The sequence below is a fragment of the Mus caroli genome, unplaced genomic scaffold (assembly GCF_978045245.1).
Source record: "Mus caroli unplaced genomic scaffold, Mus_caroli_1 scaffold_13, whole genome shotgun sequence".
In the NCBI taxonomy this organism is placed as follows: Eukaryota; Metazoa; Chordata; class Mammalia; order Rodentia; family Muridae; genus Mus; species Mus caroli.
Window position 1 is genome coordinate 62,349,091 of NW_028227268.1, and position 21,177 is coordinate 62,370,267.

Sequence of the window (21,177 nt, forward strand, 5' to 3'; positions counted from 1 at the left end):
CAATCAGGAACAAGACCGTAAGTAGCATTTATGTTCTCTGCATCAGCTCCTGCCTCCAGGTTCCTTCCCTGCTTGAGTTCCTGCCTTGGCTTCCCCCAGTCGACTGTGACTCAGTATGTGTGAACTAAATAAACCCTTTCCTCCCCAAGTTGTTTTTGGTCAGTAGAAAGCAAATCAAAAGCCCGGCATGGTGGCACACGCTTTTAATCCCAGCACCCGGGAGGCAGAGGCAGGCGGATTTCTGAGTTTGAGGCCAGCCAGGGCTACACAGAGAAACCCTGTCTCGAAAAACAAAAAACAAAACAGAACAAACAAACAAACAATATATATATATATATATATATATATATATATATATGTATATATATATGGGAGGGAGGGCAGGGAGACAGATAGACAGACAAAATGTGCAAATGTCACAGACCATACCTAGGATTGAAGGCCCAGGTAGGGACCAGAGGAATGAGGTACCTCTCTCCCTACCCATCTGCCTTTTGGATACCTTGTCTCCAAAGGACACACACACACATGCCCTAAATTTCTCACAAGCTTGGAAGTCTGCGTCATCAGATTGTAGCATGAACTCAAGGCCAGATAAAACCATGGGTGAAGGCGCAGATGAGGCAGGAATGGTCTGAACCAAAAGCCTGGGCAGTGTCCCTCAACTGGCTGGTGTACAGTAGGTGGGCAGTGTCCCTCAACTGGCTGGTGTATGGTAGGTGGGCAGTGTCCCTCAATTGGCTGGTGTATGGTAGGTGGGCGGTGTCCCTCAACTGGCTGGTGTATGGTAGGTGGGCGGTGTCCCTCAACTGGCTGGTGTATGGTAGGTGGGCAGTGTCCCTCAACTGGCTGGTGTATGGTAGGTGGATCATCAGTTGTTATTGAGGCTACACATGATGGCCTCTCAGGCTGAGACCCAACAACTGTTTTCCCATAGTGCAAATGGCAGGAGGTCACTGCCCTGTTATAGCTGGTAGCAGATGAGGGTACAGTCATCTCATCAGCTTGAAAATATTATTTTACTTCTCCAAGAGGACTCTCAAACCTCACATCCAGCCACAAGACGTGTGAAGCTCCAAGCAATGACCTACAACCAAGACCATCTCCTGCCAGCAAGAATCACACATGTATACAGTTCTTTCTCCTTTTATTCACATCTTCAAGGCATGGCTTTGTTTCAGTGTGTTTAAGGGGGTGGTACCTAAAATAGAAAGCCCCCCTTGTAGGGGAGACAGTCTCCCTCCTCCAGCCATGCTACCTGGACCAGGGTGCAAGGTGAGGACACACATCTATCATGAATATTTTGGCACGCTGCAGAGGCCAGATCTGCACACAGGCCTCTGGGAGGGGCGTGTCCTCTACCCTGCAGTGAGATCTAGGAGCAGCCTCAATGGGATTGCCTTGCATAGACAGCACAGAGTTCAGCCCCCAGTGAGGAAGGAGTTCTCCCAGAGGTAATTTGTGGCCCATAGAGAAAACCAAGCAGAAGAGAACAAGACCTCCCTTCCCTGGGGTATAAGGCAGGCAGCGAGGGAGTCAACTTCAGCTTCAAGGCCTGAGGACTTAATCAGAAAGACAAATGCACCACCATCAGGAAGCCACTGTCCTTCAGCAGCTAAGCAGCTGTCCTCCAGCTGACCCCCTGGGAGTGCCTCCAGGAGACCTGGGGCTGTTACCCACCCAAGAACATTTTCCTTTTTTGACAAAATGTTGGAACCAGTCTTGGCCTCGGTGAAGCCTAGGAAATCAAAAGCCACATCTCATTCTTTGTGAGTTCATTGCTGGTGATGGCGGCCTGAGCCCTAGTCCCTAAATGAACCCCAGACGGCTAAGGGCCATTAGTGTGGCTGGCACTGAAAGTGGTCAGCCAGGGCAGGCCAGCCACACTCAGATGTCAGCAACCCAGACTCTCTGGGTTTGAGATTCTTGATCACCATCACCCAGGCACATGCCCACGTGTGGGCTTAGGTGATGTCACTCCCCCTCCACTCTGGCTAAAATAAAGCAAACCACACTGCAGTGTCCTGGGAGGGAGGTGGCCGCTGCTCTCCAGCATCAGAAAACATGTCAATTACAGTCCTCATTTACCTAGAATAGGCTTTCAGGAACCTGAAGACCGCTATATAACACGTAGCCAATGTCATCAATCTCCTCTTCCCGAAAGTTACCCAAGAGGTTCACACTGGGGTTGAAGTGACAGGGCAGGCTAGCCTGCTCCAAGCTGCCCACCAGAAACTCCAGGGCTTGCAGAAACCGTTCCCCCAAGGCCTCCTCAGTCCAGGCCACTTCCTCTTCACCCAGATGCAGAACCACCTGAGTCAGGTGGCTCCAGCCCAGCCGCACTAGAGCCGGATGGCCACGACAGACACCACACAGCAGCAACAACAACCTCCCACGAGTACCAGCATCCCGGTCATCTAGGGCCCGCAAACGGGCGGTCTCTACTGGATATAGATCCTGCAGCCAGAGATTGCTGGCTAGCCCCTCTAGGGGCCAAGCCAGCAGCAGGCGGTCATCAGTGCTGGCCCCAGGGACTACCATGAGCACAGCTAAAGTGAACTCCAGGCACTCGTGTTGCACTTTGAGCAGCAGCTCCTCCGAAGCCACATCGGGCCAGATCAGACACCCGAGCAGGCTGCCAATGGCTGGCCAGTTGACGGAGGCTGACAGGGCCTTCCGTAGCAGCTCCAGCAAGACGCGGGAGGAGAGGTAGCCCCCCACCAGGAAGCGGTCCCATGGGCTGCACCCACGGGGATGAAACTCAAGCTGAGTCCTGCGTACAGCCCAGCATCGAGGCTCCCTGGCCACAGTGTCCACGCCAGGTACCAGGCTCCATAGCCCCGGCTCCAACTCCAGAGGCGCCAGTAGGCGCACGCGCTCAGCAGTCCCTGCCTGGAGCCCGTCGTAGAGAGGCCCACCAGGCACGAGTGCACCAAAGGGCAGTTCTGGGAACTTGCTCCTCAAGTAGGCCTGCAGCTCCAAGGCAATGTCTCCAGTCAGCTGTTTCACCAACGTCACGTGGGCTTCTGGGGTAATCACGTGCTTGCGCTCGAAGGCCAGCAGCCTCTCCTGGAACGTCAGGCACAGGGGTGCTACAGTGCTGAGCTTAGGTGTCATGGGAGAATGAGTGGGCGTGGGCTCCACTGCGGAGGGAAGCATCCAGGAGAACATATCAGAAGGTTATGAAAACTCGACCTGCTCACTAGCTGGGTGATGGCATTGGGCTCCATGCTCACCTATAATAGCCACTGAGAAAGCCCTGACGTTAGGACATAGTACAGTGAGGGCATGATGACAAAGTCATTGGCCTGGAATCCCAACACTTTGGCTTCTACAACAACTTCATGAAGAATGGGTAAGACAGATCCTGCCCCTCTCCAGGCCTCAGTTTCCCCATCTGCGGCTCTCTACCATCATATGGTGTAGCCTTGCTATACTAGAAAGCAGACAGGCCAAAACAAGGATCCCAGGGCTGTGGTATAGCTCAGTGGTAGAGTGTTTGCTTGGCGTATGTGAGGTTCTGGGTTTTATCCAGAAAAAAAACACAAACCTACAATACCTATTAAACATCCGAGGAGCCGGGCGTGGTGGTGCACGCCTTTAATCCCAGCACTCGGGAGGCAGAGGCAGGCGGATTTCTGAGTTCGAGGCCAGCCTGGTCTACAAAGTGAGTTCCAGGACAGCCAGGGCTACACAGAGAAACCCTGTCTCGAAAAAAACAAAAAACAAAAAAAAACAAAAAACAAAAAAAAAACCAAAACATCCGAGGAGTCCACAACCCCCAAAGAGGGGCAGCTTCTGCACGGGCATGTGCAGGGGGCTCACCACACTAGAGAAAAGCAGTGCAGCTCACCTGGCACAGAGGGGGAGGGGGACCCAGGAGCTAGGGGCTGGCTGAAGGCAGCAGGAGGGGGTTGGGGCTTTTGGGGTGATGTGGCTCTCAGCAGGCTCAGTTCCTTCCAGCTGTCCCCCTTGGTGTCATCCTCATCTGGAGGGCTGGTGGCCCTGTCGATGAGCTACAGGCAAAGTGACACAGATCAGAGCATCGGGGGCCATGGTAAAGCTGGGGGGAAAGCAAACCAGGAAGCTAGGGTGAAAAAGTAGGGGCCCCGTGTTCCAGTCCAACCTCAAAAGTCCCACCGTCCCCCAGCTCCCTGGCCTGGCCTCCTCCTGTGGAGGTTTCAGGCAGGCCTTGCCCCCTTGGCCTTACCCGCTTTACAGCCAGGGTAGCAATGCCCAGCACTGCAGCCCCACCCACACCTAGCACCAATCGAGCATTAGCCAAGAGGAAGTCCACCACACTGCCCAGGCCCTCGCTGCCGCTCTGTTTCCTCTGCTTCTGGGAGAACTCTGCCATGGTCACCTGCAATGAGATGCAGTTCGTAAGGCCAGTGTGCATAGATGCTTAGCAATGACCAAGAGGGTGGTTTCTGGGGACCCGTGAGAAAGGGGCTGCTCAAAGAATTTCTTGGAGGGAATCAGGGGACCTGCCAGCCCCCTCCCTGAATCCTGCAAGCCTCCAAGCCCTGAAAAAGGGCTCATATAGGAAGGATCCAGGCCTTTCTCCTGACTTCACCCCAAGACCTTGGGAATCTGAGTTCAACATCACCACCCTGAGTCTACAAAGACATAAGTTGCCAAGCCACAAACTGAGTGCTAAGGTCTGGGACACACAGCACAGCCCCGAGACTCTTCCACTCCCAAAGCTTGAGTATTTTCCCCATGCCTCTTGGTCGAGTTCTCACACTCCTAATCAAGACCTACCCAGAACAGCCATACTGTGTGAAAGCCAGTCAGGAGGAACCCAAAGGCCCAGAAAGACTTGTAATATGGGTTTCCAGAAAGTTTGCCTGGGTGGGGCCTGTCAGACCTTTGATAGACCCTTAGCAAATTCAGGAATCTAAATAGTGGCCCCCCAGATCTTGACAAGAAAACTACCTGGGGTAGGGCAACCCCATCAGAGCCAGGCTGAAGGCCCCAGGGTGCAGTGGTGAGTGAAGTAACCTTAAATAAACACTGAATCAGGACAAGCTGGCCAGGGCCCATGGACTTGGAACAAAGTTGGAGAGGGGAAGAAGGTGAGAAAAAGGCCTGGAGCCAAGGGCTTCTGTTTATTTGTACGACTGTACCAGTAAGGACTGGGAAGTATGTGACTGGCCCAGTCAGGAACTTGGGAAAAAGTCATAGAAATCCACAGGCCCAGGCCACTAAGCCAGAAAGGTCATTGCCTGCTGGGGCACCAAGGACTTCAGCCCTTCCTTCGGGGCCATGGCTGTCTTGGGACCCAGTTGCCAAGTGACAAGATGCCTAGAGTAGCTGAAGCCTTAGGCACTGTGTGACTCAGCTGAGACACCTGTCCATGCTCTCCAGACTAAAAATAAGACCCTGTCCTCGAGCCTGGCAAGGTCAAAGGGCAGCCAGGGGGCCTACTCCAAGCTCAGAAACAGCTCTGCTCTGTTACTGCTTACCACTGCCCTCAGAGCAGTAAGCCACTCTGCAAATGGAAGGGGCTTACATTCCATCACCTGTCTAAAGTGGGACTCAGCCCTACACCTAGAGGGGTCTTGTATTCAAACTCTAGTAAGAAGGGAATAAAATAGGTGACTAAATATAACCAACTTAGGCCCTATGTGGTGGTGCAGGCCTTTAATTTCAGCACTGAAGAGGCAGAGGCAGTCAAGGCAAGCCTGGTCTACACACTGAGTTGGAGGATAGCCAGAGTTACATAATAGAGCCTCTATTCAAAACAAAACAAAAATAACAAAATAACCTGACTCTTGACAGCCTGAACTTCACCTGTTCTTCCATTCTGGCCAAAGCTGATTGCTTCTGATCATGGCTGAGCAGAAACGTGTAACCAAATAGGCTCTTGGACTCTATTCAAGAGCGAAGTCACTGTGGCCCTGGAAATCATGTGCAATACCCAAGTCGGGAAGAGGCACCGCTGGGATTCGAACTCTGCTCTTCAGTTCCCAAGTCCTCCCTCCCACCGCAGTGACCGCAGGCCACGCCCCCACCTGCCCCAGGATGCGTGCCACGCCCAGTGCTGGGAGACCCCCGGCCACCCCGTGCGCTGTAGCCGTACCTGCGTCCGAGCGTCAGCGCATGGACCCAAGGATAGGGCGAGTAGGACCCTGGAGGCCCAGGACTCGCCTAGGAATGGAACGTTCAAACCCCGGGAACCGAACGCCCAGGCCCGGGGAGGCAAGTGACCCGAAAGGCACGCTGGATAAGCAGGCCTTCGCTCCAATCCGAGCGCACAACTCCTGCGCACACGTGCTCAAAACGGAGCAGCTCAGCCAATGATCGCCAGGCACGCCCCGGGACCGTCGGGGGCGGAAACCACAGGCACACTCCGGATTTAAAGGCGCAAGCTTATATTGATAGCGCAAGGGGAGATGCGGAGGGGGGGTTTGGGGGGTGGAGGTGGTGAGTGTGACAATCATTCAGGGGCTTGTCTAGTTTACTTACTTTCGGGTGTTTTGTTTTGTTTCTTGAGAAAGGGCCTCACACTAAAGCCACAACTGACATCGAATTCTCAGCAGTCCTTCTTAGTCTCACATCTGACCTTGTGTGTACTTGTAATGAGAGCCTCAGTGTGGAGTCTGAGCTCACGGTCCCTTGGTGGGCCAGACAGACAAAACTGCAGTTAGCCCAAAGGCCCACATTCTGCCTCTCAAGTTCGCCTGTGTTAGAGTGCCTGGTGGTTCCATTTCTGTTTGGCCTGCCTGACACATAATGGGAAAAGAGCTCTGCCATCTGTCGTGGGAACTCTATCAGTCTCTTCCCTCCTGAAACCAGGGATGCCAGACCCTGGACTTCCATAGAACAGCTGTGTCTGTTTATAGGAAACCTACTGTGTGCTGGCCAGGGCAAGATGGCCACTAAGAGCTTGGCCCAGGAGATATACACTGATCTTCTAGAGCACAAAACAAGCCAATAAAGAACGGTGGCTGGAGTTCTGATGCCAAGGGAGAATTGTGAGTGTTTGTGCAGCCTGCTCTCTAAGCTGCCGCTGCCACATGTGAGTACTCGCTTGCTTCTGGCAGCTTTGGGGACCCATGTTACACTTGAGCAAAGTTGAGTCCTGAAGCTGAAGGGCTAGGTCCCAAAGCCCCGGAAGTCTCACCACCACCACCACCACTGATCCCTCACACACAAACTGCCTGTGCCTGTGTCCCTGACTTTGTTACCACCATCACTCCTGGGTCACGGCCAGCCCCAGGGGCTACAGCAGCCCAAGCGACAGTGCCTGGACCCCACCCTCCACGTTCCGACTGGAGACTGGAAGTGATGATCAATTCCAGAGGGACCCCTACAGGCCTCACCAGTTCCAGAACTCTGGTCCCGGGGAAGCCTCGCAGCTCTGGGAGTCGCCTAGCAGCACTTCCCGCAGAGGCCGCGGCCGGGAGGAGGCGCGCGCGGGTTAAAGGGGCGGGGCCGGCGCTGACCCAGCCCGCGGCTCTCGGCCGCCCCGCGTCCTCCCAGCCCGTAAGAGAGCTGCGCCACCATGGAGTCCACCGGGGTGCTGCCGTTCGTGCGCGGCGTGGACCTCAGCGGCAACGACTTCAAGGTTAGCTGGGGGAGAAGGGGAAAGGCGACCCCTAGACCGTCTCTCCGGGCCGCTTCCTCTGCGCTTCCGGGACCGGCGGGCGTGGCGGGCGGGCCTCCGCGAGTCTTCCCGGGCCTGCCCCGCCCGGCGCGGAAGACCTGGGCGGGGGCTCCGGGGGTCTGGGGCTGCGCGGGATTTGAGCCCTCAGGCCGCGAACCCGACCCCATGCCACCGAGGGAATACGCCCTAGCCAGCCACCGCCCCACACTGTGGTCTCGGGACGTCACTTCTCCCTCCGCGAAGTCGGGGTTCTCTCCAGTCCTAGGGGCTCAGGAACAGCCCGTTTGGAGGCGTGGAATGGAAAGAGATCTGTTAGTAAGGAGTGTGGCAGGTGCGCCAGGTCCTAGGCGGCAAGTCTGCGCAACTGCTATACTGATGGGCTAGGGGGACAAGCAGCCAGCAGCCCTGGTTCTTGACTATAAAGAGCCAGGCTATGGGCGTGGTGGTGCACGCCTCTAATTCCAGCTCTTGGGAGGCGGAGGCAGGTGGATCTTTGACTTCGTGGTCAGCCTGGTCGTAAAAGCAAGTTCCAGGACAGCCATAGCTATATAGAGAAACCCTGTCTTGACTTGAAGAAAAAAATGTGCCGGCTAGTCCCAGATCCAAAGAGAGAAAAGCTGGCCCCGAAGGACAGCTCAGAGGCCTGGACCTTCTCCACTGCCTGGTCGGTGCCTGTCCCTTTAAATGTCAGATTGGGGGATGCAGGAGGAGGTGGGCTCCTCCCGTGTTCACCTGCACACAGACACACGTTGGATCCCGTACACAGTGGGCATCACTTCATCCTGTCTACATACCCACCATCCTCACCTGTGGTCTCTCTATTCTCTCTCCACTGGGAACATCTGAGTTACCTTGGGGAACGTGACTGGAAGAGGAGGTGTTACAGTAGCAAAAGGCAATTGAGCTTCATGCTGCTCAGATGTCAAAACTGCCAGGAGTAGCCTGGAGGGAGTGGCAAATGCCTTTAATTCCAACACTGGGGAGGCAGAGACAGGCAGATCTCTGAGTTAGAGGCCAGCCTGGACACAAAATGAGTTCCAGGACAGCAGGGACTACACAGAGAAACCCTGTAATTGGGGGTTACAGGGGGACAAAACCATAGGCTGGTGTGGTGGCACAGACCTTTAATTCCAGCATTCAGGAGGCAGAGGCAGGTGGATCTCTGTGAGTCTGAGGCCAGCCTGATCTACAGAGTGAGTTCCAGGACAACCAAGGCTACACACAGAGAAACCCTGTCTTTAATTTAAAAAAAAAAAGATTTATTTATTATTTATATGTAAGTACACTGTATCTGTCTTCAGACACACCAGTAGAGGGCATCAGATGTCATTACAGATGATTGTAAGCCACCATGTGGTTGCTGGAATTTGAACTCAGGACCTTCCTAAGAACGGTCAGTGCTCATAACCACTGAGCCATTTCTCCAGCCCCGAGAAACCCTGTCTTGAGAAACAAACAAACAAAAAGGCCAGGGATGCTGAAGTTGGCATTGCATGTGAGGAATGAATGAATGACACTGTGCAAGGAACAGTGGGGAGCTGGGCTCTTAGTGCAATCTGGAGAGTATTGGGCAATCTCATCCCAGACAGCCAACTGCCTGGAACCCCAGGCAAAGCAATGTGAGTTCCACTAAGCACAGTGGAATGCTGAGGAGCCCTTGAAACACACCAGGGACAGACTCCAGCTGGAGAGACACGTTGGGGCCAGGACGTTTGTCCTTTGAGAGCTTTCATTTAGTGCCATTCTGTGAGTAAGGAAGAGAAATGTTCTCTAGGGACCACAGAAGGTGATGAGAGGAGGCACTCATCTCCTAGACTGTCCTCACCCTCCTGTTTCCTCCCCACCCCCCAGGGTGGCTACTTCCCTGAGAATGTTAAGGCTATGACCAGCCTGCGATGGCTAAAGCTGAATCGCACAGGCCTCTGCTACCTGCCTGAAGAACTCGCGGCTCTGCAGAAGCTGGTAAGGGATGTAAGCGGCGGCGGGGTGCGGGGAGTGTCCTATCCTAGGGGCTAGGCCAGGTGGGCATACCCTGCAAAAAAGGGGAGTCAAATCAAGAGAAAACAGAAATAGCTGTGGGCGAAGCTGATGGTGGTGGGGGGGGTGGGCACCCCCACCTGGGAGGTATGCAAGGCCGGTGATGGTGTGTAAAGGAGAGGGGACTGTTAGAATGGCCTTCCCAAATGGTGCAGAGTTACAGGGCTGCAGGCAGGGGCTGGACACCTTAGGTCCCCACCTGAGCCTTTGACTCTTGTCCTGTCCAGGAGCACCTGTCTGTGAGCCACAACCATCTGACCACGCTGCACGGCGAACTGTCCAGCCTGCCTTCACTTCGGGTGAGTGTTTGCCTGGGCCGCGGTAGAGTCAGGTGCAGGCCAGTGTCTCTGTCCCCCTCCCCTCTGGGTCTGTGTTGCTGCAAGAGAGCTCATATGAATGGGAGAACTTTCTGAGAGAAAAGAGAGGACATTCCAAAACCCACCACCTCTCTGGATGGCTGTGAACACAGCAGTGTAGGCAGAACATGGTACTAGGCCACGTTAGTGTGTCCGGTGTGCTTCTAACCTACCACATAGGTAAAGACCTCTAGCCACACAAAAGTCACCCCCAGACAGCAGTGTAGCTAGTGTGACTGGGCCTAGAACGTGGCCTGAAAATCAGGCCCTAGCCAGCCTTACAGGCTTCAGTTAGGATTATCCTTCACAGGGCCAGAACCCCCAAGATGTTCAGAGTCCAGGATATGGACTTGGGCTCCCTGACTCTAAACCAGGGCTTTGTCACTTAACTGGCTTAGTTACTTTTCTGTTGTGACAAAGCACAGGACCAAGCCAACTTAAAGAATGTATTTCATTTGGAGGTTCACAGTTCCAAGGGCTAGAGTCCGTGACCATCTCAGTAAGGGGAACATGACAGCAGGCAGGCAGGATGGCACTGGAGCAGTAGCTGAGAGCTCATGTGTTGAGACAACCATGAAGCAGAAAGAACTAGCTGGGAGTGGTGTGGGCTTTTGAAACCTCAAAGCTTGCCCTCAGTGATATACCTCCTCCAATAAGGCCACACCTCCTCCAATAAGGCCACACCTCCTAGCCCTTCCCAAACAGTTCCACCAGTGAGGGACCAAGCATTCAAATCTATGTGTCTATGGAGGCCATTCTGATCTACACCATCACACTGGCTAAGTAGCTTTGGCAAGTTCCTCCATTTCCTCCAGCAGGTAGGTTGCACTTAAGAAAATAGATTGCAGGGCTGGGCATGGTGGCCCACACCTTTAATCCCAGCACTCAGGAGGCAGAGGCAGGTGGAGTTCAAGGCCAGCCTGGTCTACAGAGTGAATTCCAGGACAGCCAGGGTTACACAGAGAAACCCTGAGAGAAACCAAAACCAAACCAAAACAATAGCAGACATGGCTCTTGCCGCATTAGACATCCAGGCTCAGCAGCAATCACTGTTCCCCTAACTCCAACTCAAACTTCTACACATCTAAAGGAGGTTTCAGGGGTAGTTAGCTGACTTGCCCCAGCCTGTCAAGGCCATGACTAGCCTGCAGTGACTGCATTGAACTGTACATAGGATACAGACATACATGCAGTCATTCACACATAACACATAAAAGGAAAAAATGTATTTTGCTTAGCCAGTGGCACAGAGACTATAGTCGCATCTGTGAGAGGCTAAGGGAGATAAATGGAAAGTTCAGGGCTCTCCTGGGCTACCAAGTGAGGTCAAGTTTAATTCTAGCTTGGCAAGCTAGAATTAATTAACCTTAATTCAGAATAAAAAGCGGAGTTGAATGTGGTGGCGCACGCCTTTAATCCCAGCACTCAGTAGCCAGAGGCAGGCAGATCTCTTGAGTTGGAGGCCAACCTGGTCTACACATTGAGTTTTAGGATCTACATAATGAGACCCTGTCTTGGTTAAAAAAAAAAAAAAAAATAGGTGAGTGGGGATACAGTTCAGTGACAACATGCATGCTTTTCACACGTAAAGCCTTGGGCTTCCATCCTAGCACCATAACTCTGAGGGCCCCATATTGGCCTTGGAGGCACGCTGGCCTTGGAGGCACGCTGGCCTTGGAGGCACGCTGGCCTTGGAGGCACGCTGGCCTTGGGTTTTCAAGTTTGAAGAGGCACTCACTGGGAGAAGCCCACCAGATGGCGTGTGTGAGCAAAGGTCAGAGGAGGCAGAATACTCAGACCTGGCCTCCAGTTTCCGAAGGAGCTCCCCACCTGGCCTGAGCTTCTCTCTAAGGGCAGAAAATGAGGATCCCAAGTTCTTTCCTTATACTCCTAGGCCATTGTAGCTCGGGCCAACAGCCTGAAGAATTCTGGAGTCCCTGATGACATCTTCAAGCTGGATGATCTCTCTGTTCTGGTCAGTGGTTACCTGCCCATCTGGCCCCTGTGATGCTCAGTCATTCAGTCCTCACTCATGATAGCTGCCTCAAGGGCCGCCATCATCCCTTAGAGTGGTCAATGCTGATCCCACATCACTCGTGCACTCAGTTCCCTAGCCCAGTCCCCTTTCCACTCAATCTATATCCCTGAACGTTCTTGTCACTCCATGTCCAATGTCCTGCCAGATCCCTGGGTATGGCAGAGGCATGGGGATGGTGGGGGGCACCCTGGCCTGACCTTGTCCCTGCTCCCTAGGACTTGAGCCATAACCAGTTGACAGAATGCCCACGGGAGCTGGAGAATGCCAAGAACATGCTGGTGCTCAACCTCAGCCACAACGGGTACTGGGGAGATCAAGGGCATGGCAGGTGGGCTGTGCAGAGCCAGGTGGGCAGTGCAGAGCCAGGTGGGCAGTGCAGAGCGAGGTGGGCAGTGCAGAACCAGGTGGAATGGAAGACTGATTTTCAGGCTTTCCCCTCTGTACTACAGCATCGACTCCATCCCCAACCAGCTGTTCATCAACCTTACGGACTTGCTGTACCTGGACCTCAGTGAAAACCGCCTAGAGAGTCTTCCCCCTCAAATGCGCCGCCTCGTGCACCTTCAGACACTGGTGCTGAATGGAAACCCGCTGCTACATGCACAGCTCCGGTAGGTGCCTTGCTTTTCCTTGCTTCCTAGGAGTCCTGACCCTTCTCACCCTAGGCCTCAGGCCTCAGCACTGGCCTGTGCTTGCTATACATCTTGTCCCCCTCTTTGGTCATGCCGTCCTGTCCACTCCATCCCTAGCTACACCCCTTGAGTGGACTTACCCTAGGGTGGCAAATCCTTTCCTCACAGGCAGCTCCCAGCCATGATGGCCCTACAGACCCTGCATCTGAGGAACACTCAACGCACCCAGAGCAACCTCCCCACCAGCCTGGAGGGCCTGAGCAACCTTTCAGGTCTGGACTGTCTGGGGAGCCCCTAAGGTTTTCACCCCTTTGAGCTTACCAGCTTCCTTGGGAATAAAGGGGCCAAGTCCTGCTTCTTTAGTCATGTCTCGCAGATATGTTAGGTAGGGCCTTGCTGTGTGACTCTGGATGCCTGGCCTGGCATATTGGCCTTGAACTCATAGCGGTCCCCTGTCTGAGCATCTCAAGTGCTAATATTACAGTTCTGCACACAGTGGTCAATTTCCATTGGGTTTCTGTCACTAGGCCACTTGCTATGAGGAGTCTCTCAAGTGTAGAAACTGCAGGTCATACAAATTACTTGCCTAAGACCACACAACCTGGTTGTAGAATAGCTGGAATTCACACTGAGGCTTGTTCCTGGTGACTGCTGTATGGGTTCTAACTGATGTGCCCTTCCAATGTCCCAGATGTGGACCTGTCGTGCAATGACTTGACAAGGGTGCCGGAGTGCCTGTACACCCTCCCCAGCCTGCGCCGTCTCAACCTCAGTAGCAACCAGATTGCAGAGCTGTCCCTGTGCATTGACCAGTGGGTGCACCTGGAGACCTTGAATCTGTCCCGGAACCAGCTCACCTCCCTGCCTGTGAGCCTGTGCCTGGGTCATTGGGTGGGCCAGGCAGGAGTGCTGGTTCTGTTCTAACTGACGTCCTGCTTCTCTAGTCAGCCATTTGCAAGCTCACCAAGCTGAAGAAGCTGTACCTGAACTCCAACAAGCTGGACTTTGATGGGCTACCTTCTGGCATCGGCAAGCTCACCAGCCTGGAGGAATTCATGGCTGCCAACAACAACCTAGAACTGATTCCTGAAAGTCTCTGCAGGTGCTGGGCAGGCTGGCTCGGGGTGGGAGCTCACGCTTGGCGATCTGCCTGCATCCTGCCAATGACTGATTTGCCTTTAGGGATGAGGCCCATCCCACCCCACACCCAATTTGAGGTTCTCAGAATACCTGTTAGGAAGCTAGTGTGGTCCCATCCTCTTCTGAAAATCACTGGCCCTCATGTGGATCCCTTGCTCTAAGACAAAGAATTGGGAAGTCACCTTTCGCCTGGCCCTAACTGGAACACCAGATCCCCTAAGGCTCTGTCTGACTCTGTCTTTACAGGTGCCCAAAACTGAAGAAACTCGTCCTGAATAAGAACCGCCTGGTGACCCTTCCTGAGGCCATCCACTTCCTGACAGAGATCCAGGTCAGGCAGGCTGGACCAGTGTTGGAGTAGAGACAGGGTATCAGGAAAGATGGATGGAGCAGAGGGTGTGCCTGTATCTCAGACTGAGAGACCCAGCAGTAGCCTTCCTGGGTCAGTGCTACTGGGGTGAGCACCTTCTTCACAGCACACCTTCGTGTCTGTCACTGAAGCCCCACAGGCAGCTAGCTGCAGAGTAGCCAGGGTCAGACCTTAGTTCCTGGTCCCAGGCAGAGACTGAAATTAGAGGCTGCTTGGAGGTTAGTGTCCAGACCAGCAGCGCCTCTGCTCACGTAACAGGTCCTGGATGTTCGAGAAAACCCCAGCTTGGTCATGCCGCCCAAGCCTGCTGACCGCACCGCCGAGTGGTACAACATTGACTTCTCGCTACAGAACCAGCTGAGGCTGGCAGGCGCCTCCCCGGCCACAGTGGCTGCTGCTGCAGCTGGTGAGTGGAATGCGCTCTCGCCTAGGAGCAAGGGCACTTCTCTGCTTCCCCCTCTGCACACTGGGTACCAGGGTGGGGTTGCCCTCGGGCTGTATGTCCAGCAGCCAACCCAGTGGCTCAGATGATTGCACTCCCTGAAGTAGGGAGCGGCTCCAAGGACCCCTTGGCTCGCAAGATGCGGCTACGGAGGCGCAAGGACTCAGCACAGGATGTCCAGGCCAAGCAAGTGCTAAAGGGCATGTCAGATGTTGCCCAGGAGAAAAACAAAAACCAAGAGGTAAGTCAGGTCAGGGCTGGGCTGGACTCTCAGAAGGAAGAGGGGCCCTGAGCAGAGAATGGCTAATGCAAAGGCCCTGTGGTGAGGGCAGGAAGAGGCCAGTCTTAGTGTCTCAGTAGAGTCACTGCTCCTCTGTCCCCAGGAAAGCATAGATGCCCGGGCACCTGGGGGTAAGGTACGACGCTGGGACCAGGGCCTGGAGAAGCCACGCCTTGACTACTCGGAGTTCTTTACGGAGGATGTGGGCCAGCTGCCTGGTTTGACCATCTGGCAAATTGAGAACTTTGTGCCTGTGCTGGTGGAAGAAGCCTTCCATGGCAAGTTCTACGAGGCTGACTGCTACATTGTGCTCAAGGTGGGGCTGGCTCCTAGTGTTCTGCATGGTGTGATGCAGTGAGGCTGGGGGATGGAAAGAGGCTGGGTTTGGGAGTTGGTGCAGCTGTGGCCAAGCATGTTGCCTAGAAGGCCAGGAAAGCCCTCATGGCTGATTACTTGGTCTCCTCAGACCTTCCTGGATGACAGCGGCTCCCTGAACTGGGAGATCTACTACTGGATTGGTGGGGAGGCCACACTTGACAAGAAAGCCTGTTCCGCCATTCATGCAGTCAACCTGCGCAACTACCTGGGTGCTGAGTGCCGTACTGTTCGAGAGGAGATGGGCGATGAGAGTGAAGAGTTCCTGCAGGTGCAGCCAAAGATACACACAGAAGGGAACTCGGGCCACATGTACAGAGGTGGGGCAGGGGGCTGAGGCCAAAGGTAGTATAATAGTATAAAAACCTCAGACAGCAAGGTGAGGTGTGGAGAACCTAAGGTGGTCAGAGCTGAGCGGGAGGGAGTGGCAGGTTGCTTTAAAGCGGATAGTCGGGTTAAGGAATGTAGCTGTGAGATAGGGCTGGGACCAATAGCTGTTAGGGTAGATTACTGGCTCGGGGTTAAAGGCAGAGCCAAACCTAAAAATAAACCACAAACCAGTCGGCAAACTGACTTACCTCTGCTACCAGCTGGGCTCCCTTTAGAGAGATAGCAGGCAGCTGGAGAGTTTACTTTAGGCCACCCCAGGTTTGCAAGCTTCCATAAACACTGTCCAGACTGTCCTTCATTTGGGACAGTTTTCTGCAGCCCTGTGCTCCAATATATACCTCATCCTGTTTAGAATAACTGTAGGTTTGCACACACACTTCAGCTGTGTAAACTACCAAGTCTGGCAGGTACTTGGTGGGGGAGGGAACAACTCAATGATGAACCGTCCTCACACACATAGGTGTTTGACAATGACATCTCCTACATTGAAGGCGGAACAGCCAGTGGCTTCTATACTGTGGAAGATACACACTATGTTACCAGGTAAGCATGCAGCGATGGGTGGGACTGGCCTGGACTGCTGGGGTTGGGTGGAAGCAAGGCTGTTGAGGTCAGGTGGACCCGGGTGCTCGCGGTGAATTATTCTTGTTCTGTTCCCCAGGATGTACCGTGTATATGGGAAAAAGAACATCAAATTGGAGCCTGTGCCCCTCAAAGGGTCCTCACTAGATCCGAGGTGAGCTCCCTGGGACTACAGGAAGCAGGGGTGCTGGGCTTCAGTTGCCTCCCACCTATGAAGAAGCAACCTCGATAACTTCTCAGAGCCTGGCAGAAAAGCCTGAGGTCTGCCCAAAAAGGGAACCAGAGCCCCATCTTTTGAGTCAGTCTACATTACAGCTCTTCCTGTCCTATCCAGGTTTGTGTTTCTCCTGGACCAAGGGCTGGACATTTATGTGTGGCGGGGGGCCCAGGCCACACTGAGTAACACGACTAAGGCCAGGTAGGTGGATTTTATGGAATATTCTGGGCAAAAGAAGGCATCCCCTAAGAACATAGCCTTACTGAGGGGTTTGCATCTATCCTTAGGCTCTTTGCAGAGAAAATAAACAAGAATGAGCGGAAAGGGAAGGCGGAAATCACACTCCTGGTGCAGGGCCAAGAGCCCCCAGGGTTCTGGGATGTGCTGGGTGGAGAGCCCTCTGAGATCAGGAAACATGTGCCTGATGACTTTTGGCCACCCCAGCCCAAGCTATACAAGGTGAGTCATGGTGTCGGTGTCCGCAGGTACAAAATAAGCTTGAGGTCGGTATGTTGGTATTGCTTTGAGAGAAGGGGGCGTCTATCACCTGGATGAGAAGCTCAGGTCTGGAAGGCAGCTTTGAGGGTGGGGTTCGAATGCTCTTCTAGAAGGTAGACCAGAAGTCTCAGAGTTGAACATTTGCTTTAGTGTTTTGAGTGGCAAAAGACTAAGGTTCTTATGAGCAGGAAAGAGATAAGTCAGAAACAGGGCTGGGCAGTGGTGGTGCACGCCTTTAATATCAGCACTTGGGAGGCAAAGGCAGGTGGATCTCTGAGTTTGAGGCCAGCCTGGTCTACAGAGTGAGTTCCAGGACAGCCAGGGCTACACAGAAACCCTGTCTGGAAAAACCAAAAAGAAAAAAAGAAAAAAAAAAATTTTTGGCAGGGGTTGGAGAGCTGGCTCAGCAGTTAAGAGCACTATTTACTCTTCCAGAGGTCCTGAGTTTGATTCCTAGAAAGCACATGGTGGCTCACAACCATCTAAACTGGGGTCTGATGCCCTCTTCTGGCATGTAGACATACACACAGCATTCTGTATACATAAAATAAAATAAATAAAAATCTTTTTAAAAATAGCAATCAAAAGCTGGGCAGTGGTGATAAAAACCTTTAACCCCAGCACTTGAGAGGCAGTAAGTGGATCTGAGTTCGAGGCCAGCCTTGTCTACAGAGTGAGTTCCAGGACAGCCAGGGCTACACAGAGAAACCCTGCCTCAAACAAACAAACAAACAAAAAAAGGTATTTAAAAACTGCCCTTCCAGGGGCTCTGTAACAGAGCACTTGCCTGGTGTGGGCAAAACCCTGGTACTGCTGCCTGCTCTAAGAAAATCCAATAAACACTAAACCCTTCCATTGGTAAGAGCTCTTTAAAATGCCATTCATTTTGAAGGGAACACAGCAAGGTGGGGAGCCAGGCCCCAGATGTGGTGGGGGTCTGCTATTCCCATCATTTCTTCCTGCCAGGTGGGCCTGGGTCTGGGCTACTTGGAGCTTCCGCAGATCAACTACAAGCTCTCAGTGGAACATAAAAAACGGCCCAAGGTGGAGCTGATGCCAGGAATGAGGCTGGTAAGATGGTGGAGGAGGCTGGGCATGGGTCCTTTATGGTTCTGTGCTTTCCCAGTGCTGACCTCCAGCCGTTTGTCCCACAGCTGCAGAGTCTACTGGACACACGATGCGTGTACATCCTGGACTGCTGGTCTGATGTATTCATCTGGCTGGGCCGCAAGTCCCCACGCCTAGTGCGGGCAGCTGCACTCAAACTGGGCCAGGAGCTATGTGGGATGCTACACCGGCCACGACATACAGTGGTCAGCCGCAGCCTGGAGGGTACTGAGGCCCAGGTATGCCCCCACACCCAGAGGCCTGCTCATCATGCCCTATCCCCTCCGCTGCTGGCCAACTACTACAGAGGTGGCCAAATCCACTTTTCTTTGCAGAACCACCCACTCTGTAGCCTGTCCCAACTTCTGTTTGCTAAGCTACACCTCCCCAAGCCCTAGCTCCAGCTCCTGGTAGATGCTGCCCCGAGTGCTAACCAGCCTTTCCAGGCCTACACAATCCCTCCCTCTAGCCTCTCTAGCCTCTGACCTTAGTTGTGCTATGCCCCTCCAGCTATGGCATTACACTGTTCAACACAGGTGTTCAAGGCCAAGTTCAAGAACTGGGACGATGTGTTGACAGTGGACTACACACGGAATGCAGAGGCTGTGCTTCAGGGCCCGGGCCTCTCTGGGAAGGTGAAGCGTGACACTGAGAAGAAAGACCAGATGAAGGCTGACCTCACTGCACTCTTCCTACCTCGGCAGCCTCCCATGCCCCTGGCTGAGGTGGGTGAGGCCTGAGGGGGTTGGGGGAAGACATGAGAGGGAGGGGCTCTGCACAGCACGGTGCTCAGATCTCCTTGGCGATCGGCTAACAGGCAGAGCAGCTGATGGAGGAGTGGAATGAGGACCTGGATGGCATGGAGGGCTTCGTGCTGGAGGGCCGCAAGTTCACTCGACTACCAGAGGAGGAGTTTGGCCACTTCTACACACAAGACTGTTATGTCTTCCTCTGCAGGTGCCTGAGTAAAACCTCAGCCTCTTGTTCTTTTCCCTGTGCAACCCTTGCTCACCACTGTTTGAATCGCAGGTACTGGGTACCTGTGGAGTACGAGGAGGAAGAGAAGACAGAAAACAAGGAGGGGAAGGCCTCAGCAGAGGCCAGAGAAGGGGAGGAAGCAGCAGCCGAGGCAGAGGAGAAGCAGCCAGAGGAGGACTTTCAGTGCATCGTTTACTTCTGGCAGGGCCGGGAGGCCTCCAACATGGGCTGGCTGACCTTCACATTCAGTCTTCAGAAGAAGTTTGAGAGCCTCTTCCCTGGCAAGCTGGAGGTGTGTATTCACACAGCCCTGAACTGTGCCCCATAGCCTATGCTTGGGATGGTAGTATGATCAAACCAGGCCTGAGGAAGCTTGACCCTTAGAGGCAAAGTCTAGGGAACTACCCAGCACTTCTGATCTCCAGGTAGTACGTATGACACAGCAGCAGGAGAACCCCAAGTTCCTATCCCATTTCAAAAGAAAGTTCATCATTCACCGAGGCAAGAGGAAGGTGACCCAGGGTACTCTTCAGCCGACCCTCTATCAGATCCGCACCAACGGCAGTGCCCTCTGCACCCGGTGGGTACCTGGCTTGGGGGGGGGGGCAGGATTCCATGGTGGAGGTAACACTGCTGACACCACCCCCCCTCCCCAGGTGCATCCAGATTAACACTGACTCCAGCCTTCTCAACTCTGAGTTCTGCTTCATCCTCAAGGTGAGGCTGTGGGTAGGACAGCAGAGCAGGGTGGTGGGCAAGAATCAAGCTGACCCAAGCACTTGTGCATGCCCAGGTCCCCTTTGAAAGCGAGGACAACCAAGGCATTGTGTATGCCTGGGTAGGTCGAGCATCAGACCCCGACGAAGCCAAGCTGGCAGAGGACATCCTGAACACCATGTTTGATCCGTCCTACAGCAAACAGGTGACAGAGGTGGGGGCAGGCAGGAAGGGAAGAGCAGATGAGGGCCCTGGCTGACCAGTCCTTCTCACAGGTCATCAATGAAGGCGAGGAGCCAGAGAACTTCTTCTGGGTAGGCATTGGTGCACAGAAACCCTATGACGATGACGCGGAGTACATGAAGCACACAAGGCTCTTCAGGTGAGTGCCCCTCATCCCTCCCCTAGCTTCTGTGCAGACTCGGGGACATACAAGACCTATGACAATGACACAAAGTACATGAAGCACATGGGGCTCTTCAGGTGGATCCTTCTAACCTTGCCCTTCACCTTGGCTGTTGCCCGTCAGGTGCTCCAATGAGAAGGGTTACTTCGCAGTGACTGAGAAATGCTCTGACTTTTGCCAAGATGACCTGGCAGACGATGACATCATGCTGCTAGACAATGGCCAAGAAGTGAGACATTCTCCCACCTTAGAGCCTGCCTTCTGGATTAAGATGAGACGCTATAAACTGGGAATACTGGGGCCAGGGGCAGCCTTCCAACCAGCCACATGTGGAGCACTGAGCATCATATACAAAGACCTTGGGCTCAGTTTTTGTTTTTAGCACTATAAACATCAAAAGGGCCAAGAAACCCATGTGACCATTTCATCCTCTCTATCCTCAGGTCTACATGTGGGTTGGGACCCAGACAAGCCAAGTGGAGATCAAACTGAGTCTGAAGGCTTGCCAGGTAAGAAAGGGAGATTACTGAAGCCAGCCTGACGGTTTCAGGAGCCACTTGTCCCTCCCTCATCCTGGACAGACGTCTAGGAAGGGGCACAGTGGTCAGTCCTGCAGGCCTTAAAGGACTACCCAGGCCCATTGTTTTTCTTACCAGGTATACATCCAGCACACACGCTCTAAAGAACATGAGCGGCCACGTCGTCTGCGCCTGGTCCGCAAAGGTAATGAGCAGCGCGCCTTCACCCGCTGCTTCCACGCCTGGAGCACGTTCCGCCAAGCCCCAGCCTAAGCAGCACCTATGACCTCAGACTCCAGTGAGGAAGAGGAGGACTCCTCGTACCTGCTTCAGCTACCCACAGCCTGCAAGCAGCACACAGCCCCAAGCCCCACCAGTGTGTCCACATGTGTGCAGATGTAGTTTAAAAGATATTAAATGCTTTTATTTTCAATATTAAAAAATCAGTACTTTTAATATTAAAACAACTAGTTTTTAAAAAA

The 21,177-nt window shown here is 53.6% G+C and overlaps 2 protein-coding genes across 3 annotated transcripts; one reads left to right on the top strand and one right to left on the bottom strand.

Moving 5' to 3' along the window:
• Positions 1-1,130: 1,130 nt before the first annotated feature.
• Mief2 (mitochondrial elongation factor 2) lies at positions 1,131-6,203 on the bottom strand. Its single transcript, XM_021176750.3, has 4 exons — positions 6,086-6,203; positions 4,211-4,363; positions 3,854-4,016; positions 1,131-3,143 (listed from the first exon to the last, which is right to left on the bottom strand). Exons 2-4 carry the CDS (start codon positions 4,355-4,357, stop codon positions 2,089-2,091), a joined length of 1,365 nt encoding a protein of 454 aa, XP_021032409.1. The 5' UTR covers positions 4,358-4,363; positions 6,086-6,203; the 3' UTR covers positions 1,131-2,088.
• A 1,220-nt stretch (positions 6,204-7,423) lies between these two features.
• On the top strand, positions 7,424-21,138 carry Flii (FLII actin remodeling protein). Of its 2 annotated transcripts, none has more exons than XM_021176420.2 (30): positions 7,424-7,573; positions 9,464-9,574; positions 9,877-9,948; positions 11,900-11,980; positions 12,259-12,344; positions 12,493-12,654; positions 12,844-12,947; positions 13,367-13,542; positions 13,620-13,777; positions 14,062-14,146; positions 14,444-14,591; positions 14,732-14,868; positions 15,011-15,223; positions 15,374-15,553; positions 16,133-16,215; positions 16,334-16,408; positions 16,589-16,672; positions 16,759-16,930; positions 17,936-18,040; positions 18,124-18,315; positions 18,613-18,801; positions 18,894-19,033; positions 19,106-19,346; positions 19,480-19,634; positions 19,711-19,771; positions 19,848-19,976; positions 20,047-20,153; positions 20,301-20,406; positions 20,621-20,686; positions 20,834-21,138. In XM_021176420.2, exons 1-30 carry the CDS (start codon positions 7,511-7,513, stop codon positions 20,966-20,968), a joined length of 3,816 nt encoding a protein of 1,271 aa, XP_021032079.1. In that variant the 5' UTR covers positions 7,424-7,510; the 3' UTR covers positions 20,969-21,138. The 2 variants fall into 2 exon arrangements, with proteins under 2 accessions (XP_021032079.1, XP_021032081.1); XM_021176422.2 differs by having other exon boundaries at positions 14,735-14,868.
• Positions 21,139-21,177: the final 39 nt, after the last annotated feature.

What these genes read in the sequence shown, in the direction of transcription:
- Flii (XM_021176420.2), top strand. Translation starts at nt 7,511, where the DNA reads ATGGAGTCCACCGGGGTGCTGCCGTTCGTGCGCGGCGTGGACCTCAGC. An exon ending in ACTGCTACATTGTGCTCAAG is followed by an intron (nt 15,224 to 15,373) that starts GTGGGGCTGGCT and finishes TGGTCTCCTCAG; the next exon opens with ACCTTCCTGGATGACAGCGG. An exon ending in TGAGTCTGAAGGCTTGCCAG is followed by an intron (nt 20,687 to 20,833) that starts GTAAGAAAGGGA and finishes TTTTCTTACCAG; the next exon opens with GTATACATCCAGCACACACG.
- Mief2 (XM_021176750.3), bottom strand. Translation starts at nt 4,357, where the DNA reads ATGGCAGAGTTCTCCCAGAAGCAGAGGAAACAGAGCGGCAGCGAGGGC. An exon ending in CTACCCTGGCTGTAAAGCGG is followed by an intron (nt 4,017 to 4,210) that starts GTAAGGCCAAGG and finishes CTTTGCCTGTAG; the next exon opens with CTCATCGACAGGGCCACCAG. An exon ending in CCCCTCCCCCTCTGTGCCAG is followed by an intron (nt 3,144 to 3,853) that starts GTGAGCTGCACT and finishes TTCCCTCCGCAG; the next exon opens with TGGAGCCCACGCCCACTCAT.